This window comes from Panicum hallii, chromosome 7 (genome assembly GCF_002211085.1).
Source record: "Panicum hallii strain FIL2 chromosome 7, PHallii_v3.1, whole genome shotgun sequence".
NCBI classification, from domain to species: Eukaryota; Viridiplantae; Streptophyta; class Magnoliopsida; order Poales; family Poaceae; genus Panicum; species Panicum hallii.
Window position 1 is genome coordinate 40,476,427 of NC_038048.1, and position 12,204 is coordinate 40,488,630.

A 12,204-nucleotide genomic window follows, 5' to 3' on the forward strand; every position below is an offset into this window, starting at 1 on the left:
ATTCGCCACATGGCTCAGCTCGTGCCTTGCAGCTCGTAGCGTACGGCCCGGACAGCGCAGCGTCCCCGCGATCGTAACCAGGGATAGCCATTCCACTGAGCATCTGCAGCGATACAGAGGGTGTTACGCCGTTTCAGCCATGTCTCGAGTGCAGAAATTATTGCTTCCTTTCAAAAAATAAAAATCGCCACACTTTTCCTTGATTAACACACCAGAAGGATTTGTCAACAGCTGCCCACAAAAATATCAATAGTTACACAGTATCTTAGTTGCACAAGCTGACATAAGAGCTAACACAAGACAAAGGAGACAGGCTTGTTGCCTGTGTGAGGTAGCCGCTACGCACGCAATTGCTGAATTTTTGAACGTGAACGCAACTACTGAATTCACCAGATCCCGAATATGCTATGGAGTAGCACTGTAGTACATGTGAATATGCATTGGGCAGAATACAATCTCACGAGGGAAGCGGTCTAAGAAGATGCAGATTAACACCAGCTCATCTATCGCTTCATGATAAACCCTAGCAGAATCCCTAGGAGAGCAATGGCCGCCACGACCGCAAATGAGAAACCGCCGTTCTGCTTGCTGAGGTCCCTCCTTACAAGGTCCTGTCGAGATTTGGTACAGAATTTTTAATTACAACCACAATACTGCTATAATGGTATGTGCACAGCTTTAGTGAACATCATATCTCTACCAATGAGCCACTGGTGATAGCAATTTAACATGTTTAGTTTGAAATGCCATGGATATTGCATCCTTGTGGAATGCAGCTGGTTATGTGAGCCAAATGAGATGTAAGCAAATATTCATAAGATTGTAGCTTTTACAAAATGACAAGAGAAGATGAAATACAGATGGAATAACAATCAAACTCACTACTGAAAAAGAATACTGCCGCATTTGGACGTTGCATACATCCAAACGCTTGAATAAAGATAGAATGCACTAACCAGCTCCTGTCGAAGCTTATTGTTCTGCTGAATGGCAGAGTTCCTCTCTTCTGTCAACTTTGAAATCAAAGCAGATGTCTACAAAGAGAACAATAGGAATAAGGTGCCTTATTCAAAGAATGCAAGTCAAATGTTGAACTGGAGCACATTGACTATGTGAGAAGTGAGAACGGGTTAGTGCAGTACAAATAATATATAACAGTGCAAAATATTTTGTGAGATCAGCTAAACAGACAAATCCACACTGACTATAAAGGACCAATTGGCAATGGATAATACATAAATCATTAGCAAAACTAGATCCTGAGAATATAAGGACCATGCTAAAATCTACACAGTAGCACGACAATAAGTATAAAGAAGCTAGAAGCATCAATCAACACAGCAGCACTCAGTTGAAACTTAACCAACTCCGTTGTACGGGTGTTGACGCACAATGCTAAAATCTCATGCAAGTATGACAAATTTACAATGATTAGGCGGGCTAGAGCCTGAATACATTCACTACTCACTAGTAGCTTATGTCTATCTCCTTGCACAAGGATCTATAAAAATCAAAATCCCAAACTTTCAAGTCCAATTGTGTAAGAGAGCAAAACATCATCTGCTGCAACTATTTGCTTAATGTTTCTGTGCTCACTTTTGAAATAATTGCTATCAACTTGTTGTAAGGTGGTTTCAGGTTTCAACATACGTGCTCGACAGGATGCTAACACACTATGTGAATGCGATTTCAGTGCACTCAACATCTCTTTCTAAAAATCTTAAGATATGTTATATTTACTTATATCATTTACAGACACCACAGAAATTTACCAAGTCGACTTAACATCACATTAACATTTAACTCCATCAATACAAGTGTGGCTCTCTAAAACATTTATCATTCATAGTTATAAAGCAAATATGCTGCAAAAGCCTCAAGATAACAGCTACATTTGTTCCAGATATGTGGTTTTTAGGTATCATCAGTTTAGAAATGGTCATGTTGTCATTGTGGTGGTAAACTGATACTCAAGAAAAGCAAACATTATGATTTTCTTTGCAGAGAGCTCACCTCAGAGGTAAAGCCTTCTTGGTCTTTTTGAGCTTTTACAGCCTGTAACCAGGAACAGTTCAGTTCAACTCAGTATGACAAAGAACAGTAATCAGTAAATGCACATGAAAGTTAAGATACTAACAGCCAAGGATGGTGGATCATCTGATTCCCTTGTCTGCATCTAAAGGGAAACCAATTACAGGAAAATCATTTAAGGGTTAACAAGGAAATGAACCAAGCAATAATATTTGCAGATCTCACCTCTTGGGAATTGAACCAAGCAGTAATATTTGCAGATCTCACCTCTTGATAATTCAAGTTGCTTCCATCAGACAATGAATGTCTAGGTGATGAGCCTTCTTCAGATCCCTCACGCACCGGGGATGGCGGTTTGGGTGGTGGGACGTAGACAACCCTCAACTTCACCTCATTCACCACATTACCTGATCCTTTGGTAAACTACACAAGGTACAACCATAAGCACTGCAGAAACAAACATCCAGCAGGAATATCTCACAAACAAAATTCAGAATGTGAAGTACCATATCTCCAGTTATGTCCTTTGCTGATGTGCCTTCAGCCACAATGACACTTTGCACGAGAAACTTGTCCTTGCATTGCATGTCCGGTGGTGCCTCCTTTTGCGCTTGCATTGAAACTAAGAAATTGGAAAGGGCGTCAAGTGTTACAGAATGATAATGATCCGGGAGAGACCCATGTAAACTGAACTTGCAGGGATGGAGATGAGGTTGGAAGTACCAATGACATCACTGGTGGACCGTGGTGGCACAATGCCGCTGTTTGGTCGGACGCAGTACTTCTTCGGGCTCGTCGTCTTAACCTGACACACACAAAATCCATTCAAATCATGCATCACTGTTCGTGATATCAACGTTTTGTGCAGTTCCTGACTTCTGTAACCTTGCCAGAGAGAACTAGCTGAATAGAAAAGGTGGCTTCAGAATGCCGAGTTTACCTTGAAGCCGATGTAGTCATCCGTTCTGTTCGTTAGCTGCATAGAGCATGAGATCTGCTTCTTTGTCTCGACTGCATGATTAAAAAAGACAGAGAGAATAAAATTAGCACGACAACAAAGACGAAATTCCCTCGACATTCTTATTCTCGAATAGAAAAAACGCGCGGGAGAATCTACGAGCAGCCACCCAACTAGCCAAGCATCACACCCAAATTCCGGTTCCAAAAAAATAAAACAGCAACGCAGCCGCATGTGCAGGGAGCACTTAATTAATTACAGCACGAGGGAATGTTCGGCGGAGGAGCCGTACATGGGAACCGGAGCTCGAGGGGCTCGATTCCGAGCAGCTCCTTGGAGTCGGACCCCATCCCGCCGCCGCCGCCGCTCGAATCCGGGTGGGAGACGCTCGCTCGGGCGCTGTTCGGGCTTGATCCGGGGCGGCAGCGACGCGGGCGAGCGGGGCGCTAGGGTTTGAGGAAGCGAGGCGGGATTGCGGTCGCCTCAGGAGCGGAGTGGAGTGGAGTGGAGGAGCAGATGCGAACTTGGAGTCACCGAAGGCAACGGGAGGGGAGGAAGGTCTGTTGGTGCGGTCGGAGTCGGACTGGGGAGGCAGTCGACGCTGGGTCGCTGGAAAGTGGAGACGACTCGTACGAGCACGAGTTGTAGTTTTTTTTAAAAAAAAAAAAAAAGACGCCACGCCTTTATCACCCTTTCCTTTCTCTGGAAAACTGCAAAAAAAAAAAGGTTCGGTAGGTGAATGCATATTCTGCCATCTGCCTGCACTAAAGAGCCGTAAACACATGGCGATTTGAGGCGTTACTGAGTTTTTACTTTTTCCCAAGGTTTTATTGCAAGCAAACTATCCTATCAGGTTACCGCAATTGCATGCGTTCCAGACGAAACATGAACCTGAATTTCGAAAACCGTTTGAACTTTAGCCGTTTTCGTTGTCACCATTGAATTTTTTTTCAACTTTGCGGTTCGAGCGGAGAAGTTCACTCATTAGGACTTTAACCATCTTCTAGAGCTATCAACTGTCTTCTTTGACAATGGAAAGTTGCTTCCTGAATTCGATGGATGTAGGTTTGAACTTTTGACGTGGCTAAATATTGCTTGGAACCGTGACAAGCGATGAGGAAACTGAAAGACGCAAGCATTCGCAGTATACAAAAGCCGAAGGCAGCTGATTCTGTTGGCATTTGGCAGCAGACAAAAGAAATGCAAAAAAATTGCGTAGGCAAAGGGAATGGCTTCTGGGTGATGTAAGTAAATATTTTTATATTTGTTACACAGTGATGTTTCTGTGTTCAGTATGATGCTCACTGCTCAGTAAAATGGTCTAGCTCCTGCACTACAGGAGTTATACAATTCAAAGTATCTTGGCCTAGTTCCTGCTCCTGGATAAGAGTAGCCGCACTATTTACCCAAGGCAAGGTGCCTTGCAGGTTTTCGACGATGTTCAGGCCTTTCTGTACACAGCACGCCGTCTAGCAATTAAAAACGTGCCATCCTCAACATGAAGAGCGCCGTAGTGGTTGGAACTATCATGGGTGCCAGAAACACACTGGGAATTTTGTTTTCTTATTTACTGGTTCACATCATCACTGACCCCAAACCTTGAATTCCTGGTGAAGCTGAGTCCAGCAAACCAAGCAACGCGCATCAATTGGATTCCAAGGACGAGTACCCACCAAGATACCAAGCCACGAAGACTTTGCACCATCCAGCCAGGCGCACTGATCTCATCAGCCAACTGAAGTCCCCTCATCAACTGTAGTACTCGATAGCCCTCATAAACCACAGGAGCCACCAACCATACGGGCGATTTCCAGCGCCATGTAAGCATCTCAGTCAACATCTGTACCGACAGGAGTAAAAGATATGGTCCAAGCAGCACTGCAAATGGAATGAATGGTAGCTGTGGCTGCAGAGTGCCCCTACAAGATGCAAAAAACAGGGCAAATGGAGCAATAAAGCCTGCTATGCTAGCAGTCAGATTCCAGAACCTATAGGAAACTGGGACCTGCTTTTTCAGGTCGAAAATATTGTTCTCTGGGCGACCGCATGCGTCGGCCATAAGGAAAAAAAGCATTGCTCCCATGTTGAAAATGAAATCAAGTCCAACTAGAGATAGAAGGCCAGCGATGTTAGGACCAAGAAAAACTGAAGGCAATGGCAGCCATAGAGTTGGAACTATACCCGTAACCAACAGAATAGAAGGCCCTATCAGCCACATTGGCAGTTTGAACGCTGTTAGCTGCATGGAAGGTTCGTTCTTCACCTCCACCACATCTTGATTACTCTGGAAGATCGGAATCTCTGGAGCTTCTTCTGTATCAATAGGTTCAATAACATTTGGACCCTTGATTATGCTGGCATCATCCTCCATGGAAGCATATGGAAGGGAAGACTCCCAAGACAAATTCTTGGCGCATCGCAACACAAGATTTTCAAAATGGCCTGATTGCAAAGGGTTCCAGCGAAGAGACCTTGCCAAGCTTACTTGTCCATTCTCAGCAACATTCCTCCTAACAAATGCTTTGCTTAATTTTATTTGGGAACAAAGTAAAGACGCCATGGCATAGGATGTGAAATATGTGTCTCTAGAACTACAGACTGCAGAGAAGTGGGAAAAGAAAAAGGGTTAGTATCTGGGGTGCCTCAATGATCGAGAGGTATTTAACAAATTAACAGTCAAGAAAAACTCAAAGTGTGGCCTAAAAAGAATAAACCAGCAAATCATAAAATGTAATTCAGTTTGATGTCAGATTGAGAAAAGTAAAGCAAAAAACAAAATTTGGATATAACATTTGCCTTAGTATTTGATTGCCTTTTCATGAAACTGTACAAAAAAAATATCAGTGCATATGACAAGCAGATAGTCCCTAATATTCATAAGTGCAAAGCCATCAAAGTGTTGTGATAACCACGTTAAAAGGCACAAAAGTTGTAACATCGAATTACAAAAGTCTAATGACATTAAATTCAAGAGAAAGACAAACTGTCAAATGGTTGTGTGCTTTAGAATTGCAATTTTTAGCTCCTAATGTTATATGTCAAACATTCAAGGAATTGATCATTGTAGAAATTCAGACATGTCTGATGACAATACTAAACATCAGAAACTAATTACTAGCAAATTCAGAATAAGCTTTGCGGTAGAAAAATAAAATGAGGGCACTCGCAATAAAATCTCCAAACCAGCAGAATGCACAATCTGCACATCTAGAATTTCATAACCATTATCGACAGAAGTAAGTCACTCCGCCTGAAACCTACTACCTGTACTCTCATATATACTGGACAGCACAATGGGTTTTGTTTTTGGGGACAAATAACCATGAGAGCTGCATATTCATTCATTGGACAATGGACGGTAAAACAGAATCCTTGGAAAATCATCCAAGATCCTAAACAGCCCTTTCCCTCAGTGATCTTAAACAGCATATCCCCAACCAAACACCCGATGGTAGTGGCATAATAAAATCCAAAACGAACTCGAATTGAACATACACGAGGCTTGGGTTTGCAACGCCTGCGCTTACCGGATGCAGCCAGTAAACGCAGCGTGCAAGATAGTGTAATATCCTCATCATATGTAAACAAATCCAGCGAGCTCCACCAACCCAGAGCCTCGAATTTGATCTGATCCACAAATTTCGCAAGACGACCTGCTGTTCGCGGCTAGCCCTAGACGAGTCAAACCGAGGAATGAACGGGACCGAGCGGAAGGCTAACCTGACCGGAATTCCCTTGGCTTCACGCCGGAGCCCGGTGGCGGAAGGGGGAACGAGGGACGGAACACGGAAGCCTCCGCAACCGGAACTCTTCGGTCTTCACCTCCGCCGGACGCAGGGTCGCCGGGCTTCAGAAGGTTCAGAGAGGCAGAGGCGAAGTAGTACGGCCCAATAAAGGGATGATTGGGCCTGTGGTGCTCATTACTGGGCTTTTAGCCGTGCTGCCGCATTGGAGTACGGTCCAATAAAAGAATTTAGAAATTGGGCCGTAAGATCTGATTCATGGGATCTCCAGTGTAAGAATTTAGAAATTTAGAATCTGATTGGTTGGATATCAATTTTTGCCAAACCAAAATCAGGACATGCTAATAAAATTTAGCTACCAATTGGTTTATATCTAAAAATTAACACTTTAATATTTATGACCAAAACAATGGCAAGTTATTAGAAATTTCTTAAACCTTACAAATTGGTTGCCATGTTTTGGCACTAAACCAAATGGATACCTAACTTTTTTTGCCAACACTTTAGCATGCTCTAATTTGGGTAAGTCAATACCTAGGCTTGTCATGATTTTAGCTCGGCAAAAATTAGCATCGAACCAATCAAACTCTTATGCACGGAGAAGTTGGTCCCGGAGTTTGCTCAGTCCACACACATCGTTCTCAGTCCTCACAATTCGGGTAAGCATCCATCCATTATCCATCCTCGGCGAGTCATGTTCTAGCTCTAGCCTTCCAGGCATAATCTCTTCCATCTTGTATGACTCACATCCCGACCCTGAAGGCTGAAGCCAAATAACTGTCAGGAAACACAGGAAAGAATTTTTAGTACCAAAAAGCACTTGTTATCTTGACACTCAACAACGCTCCGTTCTGCTTGTTGCTAGGCCAGAAAAGAATCCCAAAAGGCACCAATCCGCTTCTGCTTGTAGGTAGGCCAGAAAAGAATCCAAGAGGTACCAATCAGCTTCGCTTGTAGCTAGTAGGCCAGAAAAGAATCCCAAGAGGCCCGCAACAAACCCAGGCACCGATCAAGCTAGCAGACAAAGATGAGGGTCTCCTACTACACGTCTACATCCCCTTCTCAATCCTCATCACCACCAGAAAATTACTTCTGGCGCAGAGGACAAGAGCGCATCCTGGCCAAGTACCCGCCAGGGCCTTCATCCCAAGCCAGCCACGCGCACGCCGCCCGCTCGCGCTCACTTCCTCGCTCCCAGCATCACCTATGCGCGCGCTTCGCCCCCTGAGCTCCAACGCCAAGCCCCAGACGGACAGCATCTAGCTAGCCTGTCCCCCGTCGCGCGCCATGAGCGCCGGCGGCGACACGCTCGACAAGCTCGTGGTGTTCCTCGCGAAGCGCGATGGCATCGACAAGCTGGTCAAGACGTTCCAGTACGTGTCCAAGCTGGCGCACTGGGGCGCCGAGTCATCCCGCCCGGAGTTCGCGAAGCGCGCCAAGAGCTGGGAGACGGCGTCCGGGCTGAGCCGCAAGGCGTTCCGGTCGGGCCGCTTCCTGACCGGCTTCAACAACCTGCGCCGCGCCCCGCCGGGGGAGTTCGGCGCGCTCGCCGTGCTCGCCAACGCCGGCGAGATGGTCTACTTCTTCTTCGACCACTTCACGTGGCTGGCCCGCGCGGGCGTCCTCGAGCCCTGGCTGGCGCGGCGCTCCTCCTTCATCTCGGCGTTCGGCGAGTCCGTCGGCTACGTGTTCTTCATCGCCATGGACCTCGTCATGATCAGGCGGGGGCTGAGGCAGGAGCGGAAGCTGCTGATGAGGGAAGCCGGCGCCGGGAAGGGCGCGGACAGGGAGAAGGAGCTGCGCAGGATACGGGTGGACAGGGTGATGCGGCTCATGGCGACGGCCGCCAACGCCGCCGACCTCGTAATCTGCATCGCGGAGGTCGAGCCCAACCCGTTCTGCAACCACGCCGTCACGCTGGGGATCAGCGGGCTCGTCTCCGCGTGGGCCGGGTGGTACAGAAACTGGCCGTCGTAGAATGGGCCGGTCCGGGCCATGATAGTATTCGTCCCTCCTCCTCCCTTTTTATCCGCATGAGATGATTTTGCCCGTATTTGCGTTGTCCGTTTCGCTAAGCAGGCATAACTCATGAATACCACCATGTAATGCTGCGATCCAGAATCGAAATAAATACTGAACATAGCGTTAATAGTGCATTCGGTACAGCCCCACAAACTATTATGTGTTGGAGCTTCGGATTTTGAAATGGATTCGCCCAACGCCATTGCCTTGCCATCCCTACTTGTTGAAAGCTTCTTGAACTCGCTTCAATGATCCATGAGCTCGATCTCCCCAGTTTCTCCACTTCAGTAGTTCGTTCGTCTTACTAATCTCTCAAGGCATCGACTCCCCTGGCCAAAATCGAATAGGGAGCTGAGGAAAGGAGCTCACGGGAGCAACATTAAGACCTCGTTCGTTTGTGTAGGATTCAAACCACAGCCGGAACAGTTCCTGGAGAGGATTTGTTCATCTTATCACAAGGATTTGTTCCAGCGGAATAATTCCAGCCCCAGCAAGCTGTTCGGCAGGACATGTTTGATTCCGGCCAGACTTCAAGCGATATCATTTCAACAGTATTCATACCCTGATCAGTACTATTAGTTCGCACCGAATGAACATTCATTGATTACATCCTACCAAAAAAATGAAAAATACAAAAAACTGACTTGAACCGAACATCATTTCAACCGTATGATGCTGATCAAACATGCGATCTACTGCCAGTATGGTGCTCTCCCTCAAAGTCTAAAAACCAAATGATCAGTACCATGAGCTCGGCAGAACTTAAGCTAGAAAAGCATCCAGGCTAAATTGGTAGAATTTCAAAAAACTAACTTGAACCAGATAAATTAAGAACAATATAGTTCAACACTAGGGTCAGTAGACAAGCCCATCCACCAAATCCTGGTCACTCAACTTCATAATTCCTCCAGTCAGCCGCTAATCTCACAAGCACATGATGCACAACAAGCTCTGAATAGTCACACAAGAGTTTGCTGCAAAACAAAAAGGAAGAATAGTCACACAAGAGTTCCCCAACTCTAACCGCTGCTGGGGAATCTTCAAGAGAAAAGAAATATTAGGTATAAATTATCTCATAAGATACACCCCCCTAAGGAAATACAACACTCAAGAAAGGAACAAATGTTCCTGTATTAAATATCGACTCATCTCCGGCATAACAACTATTGCTTGGTAATGCTAGGTAGCTCCTAGATAGGTATGGAACTTTTATAATTATGCCACCCTTAAAAAATTAAACAAGAATTATAGGCACAATTCAAACAAGAATTGTAGGTGATGTTGCGGGGGACTGAAATAGCTCAGAAACCAGAAGCGCAGCAGCCCTCATCTCAGGCTCCAGTCGCCAATCACGTTTGAGGTTTCCATTATGACACAAGACCACACACTGCAGCTAAGTTTAGCTTTCTTCTATCCATTTTTGAAGCAATAGTTTCCATTCATACAGAACCCCAAATTATCCAAAATGGTTATTAATGTTCTTTGATTGACTAACCTAATATGTACTATTTGCAAGTGAAGTTTTGCAAAAAAAATGGCACACTTGAACATTGTGCAAAAAGAATGGCAGACAAGAGCGTCTAGAACTGTGATCAAGCTTGAGGTTTGACCTGCTAGACTATCTCATTTCTAAGCTAAATCAAAGTTGATTCCACATCTTCTTCACAGCCAGAAATAAAAGCCTCTATCTTTTCTTTCCTCTCGATGAAGACCGCATATGCTTTTGCCTTTTCTTCCTTGGTCACTTCCAGTGTGTTCAGAACTGAGATGCACCTTTTGATAGAGAAATCATTGAACTGAGATGCACCTTTTGATAGAGAAATCATTACTTTTAGCAGCCTCCTTTTCTCTAGCTAGACGTGCATCTTCTTCTTCTGCTTGCTTGGCCCGACGTGCAGATTCTTCTTCTGCTTGCTTTGCCATAAGTGCAACTTCTTCTTCCCAAGTTTCCAGGAATCTCGCCATCATTTCTTATATCCTTGCACCCTTCTTAGGCCTCTTCTCTTGCTTTCCTTGTGTGTTTCTTAATGCAGTAGTAGTTCTTCGCACCCCATTTCTTTGAACAGTTGTTACCTCACGGATGTCATCCAAATCTTCTGCATGATTCCTTTGCTCAAACTTTAGTAGTCCTTCTTTGATGCACATCTTCATCCCTTTCCGTGGTTGCATCATCTTCTTCATCATCTGGTATCTCAGGAATCTCTCTATCACCCATGAAATGAACTGGATCCCAAATTAAGAATCCAACTCCCTATATCATTGTGATAGTCCCTGGATCAAGCGCTATCACATACAGAACTTACTCCAATCATAATATCGCAGTCATACTTCACATAAGGTCAATCACGGGTTTAATTATTACATAAATTTATAGAATTTATAGTACAGAATTCATTACAAGCCTCTCGATTAGGGCGAACAAGCAGAAAATAGAACACGATAGCTAGGCTTCTGGCCGTCCTTCATCTTCTGGAACCTCCTCCACAGGCAACTTGAGCGTAGCACGGGCTTCAGTCGTACTAACCGTCATCGTTGGGGTCGAACTCCAGATCGGATCCTGCATCGTACCAGGCTATCCCCAACGTATGAGATAGGTTCACATCACCGAATGCAAGCTTTAAGTGGACTATACTAAAGGTATAACAAAGTTCAAAAAATTAAGCTGGGGTTTTCTATGCATGCGCAACAATATATATAAGTATAGAACTTCTTCCAACTTCGATCTCAGGCCCTTCCGGCATTCCAGACTCCCTGTCCAACACACACTTTCCAAAACCACCAAGTCGATACGAGAACTCCCTCTCCTCGCATCTCAACTGCCCTGGCAGGAAGTCATTTCTAGAGGGAGGTAGAAAACATGAGTAACTCTAACTAATAAGAGCAACAGAAGAGTAGGGTTGTCTATGACCGAGGATGCGGCTATACATATAGTTTTCACCCTGCAGGGGTTCTACACCTAGACCCAATTGAATCGACGCCAGCTGGGGATCAGCCGACTGAGCAACGAAACATTGGTCTACTGAAACAGGACTAGGAGCCACGGCACCATCCGGTTTTCCCGGATATTGGGCGCATCCTCCCGCGAGAGGTCGCCCTGGGACTGTGAAGCCTCCCTTGCGTCTCGGGGAACCTGAGGTCAGCACTTCCTTCCCCTACACCGATACTCGATCCTCCTACGGGCTTGGAACCGTACTTGCTAGCCCTGGACCGGGCCCACCCTCATAATGGGTAAGTGGTGTGCACGCTTAACACAGTTCCACTAATCATAGTTACTTTCACTCGGTCCTCAATTGCCGAAGCAGGCATCTTCGTCGTATGCGTCTCCACCGCAATGGTCCGCAACTGCACCCATTACGGGTGCCCCCAACACCTCAACCAAGTATCCAACAAGTTGTACCCACCATAGGTACTCCGTAGGGTGTGCCAAGATACACACCCCAGGCCCTCGAT

At 45.5% G+C, this 12,204-nt stretch overlaps 3 protein-coding genes across 6 annotated transcripts; 1 reads left to right on the top strand and 2 right to left on the bottom strand.

Annotated features, from left to right (window-relative positions):
* Positions 1-203: 203 nt before the first annotated feature.
* On the bottom strand, positions 204-3,605 carry LOC112901691 (vesicle-associated protein 1-2-like). 4 transcript variants are annotated; one of them, XM_025970652.1, is made up of 9 exons: positions 3,282-3,605; positions 2,972-3,042; positions 2,755-2,836; positions 2,538-2,653; positions 2,299-2,454; positions 2,138-2,170; positions 2,014-2,055; positions 957-1,034; positions 204-611 (listed from the first exon to the last, which is right to left on the bottom strand). In XM_025970652.1, exons 1-9 carry the CDS (start codon positions 3,337-3,339, stop codon positions 504-506), a joined length of 744 nt encoding a protein of 247 aa, XP_025826437.1. In that variant the 5' UTR covers positions 3,340-3,605; the 3' UTR covers positions 204-503. The 4 variants fall into 4 exon arrangements, with proteins under 4 accessions (XP_025826437.1, XP_025826436.1, XP_025826435.1 ...); XM_025970651.1 differs by having other exon boundaries at positions 2,138-2,176; XM_025970650.1 differs by having other exon boundaries at positions 2,257-2,454.
* Positions 3,606-4,218: 613 nt separating this feature from the next.
* LOC112901237 lies at positions 4,219-6,839 on the bottom strand. The gene is made up of 2 exons (XM_025970103.1): positions 6,710-6,839; positions 4,219-5,587 (listed from the first exon to the last, which is right to left on the bottom strand). Exon 2 carries the CDS (start codon positions 5,547-5,549, stop codon positions 4,557-4,559), a length of 993 nt encoding a protein of 330 aa, XP_025825888.1. The 5' UTR covers positions 5,550-5,587; positions 6,710-6,839; the 3' UTR covers positions 4,219-4,556.
* Positions 6,840-7,844: 1,005 nt separating this feature from the next.
* LOC112900056 (peroxisomal membrane protein 11-4) lies at positions 7,845-8,897 on the top strand. Its single transcript, XM_025968782.1, has one exon. It carries the CDS (start codon positions 8,020-8,022, stop codon positions 8,707-8,709), a length of 690 nt encoding a protein of 229 aa, XP_025824567.1. The 5' UTR covers positions 7,845-8,019; the 3' UTR covers positions 8,710-8,897.
* The last annotated feature ends 3,307 nt before the right edge of the window (positions 8,898-12,204 follow it).

What these genes read in the sequence shown, in the direction of transcription:
- LOC112901691 (XM_025970649.1), bottom strand. Translation starts at nt 3,339, where the DNA reads ATGGGGTCCGACTCCAAGGAGCTGCTCGGAATCGAGCCCCTCGAGCTC. An exon ending in ATGACTACATCGGCTTCAAG is followed by an intron (nt 2,837 to 2,971) that starts GTAAACTCGGCA and finishes TGTGTGTGTCAG; the next exon opens with GTTAAGACGACGAGCCCGAA. An exon ending in ATGATCCACCATCCTTGGCT is followed by an intron (nt 2,056 to 2,137) that starts GTTAGTATCTTA and finishes TCCTGGTTACAG; the next exon opens with GCTGTAAAAGCTCAAAAAGA.
- LOC112900056 (XM_025968782.1), top strand. Translation starts at nt 8,020, where the DNA reads ATGAGCGCCGGCGGCGACACGCTCGACAAGCTCGTGGTGTTCCTCGCG.
- LOC112901237 (XM_025970103.1), bottom strand. Translation starts at nt 5,549, where the DNA reads ATGGCGTCTTTACTTTGTTCCCAAATAAAATTAAGCAAAGCATTTGTT.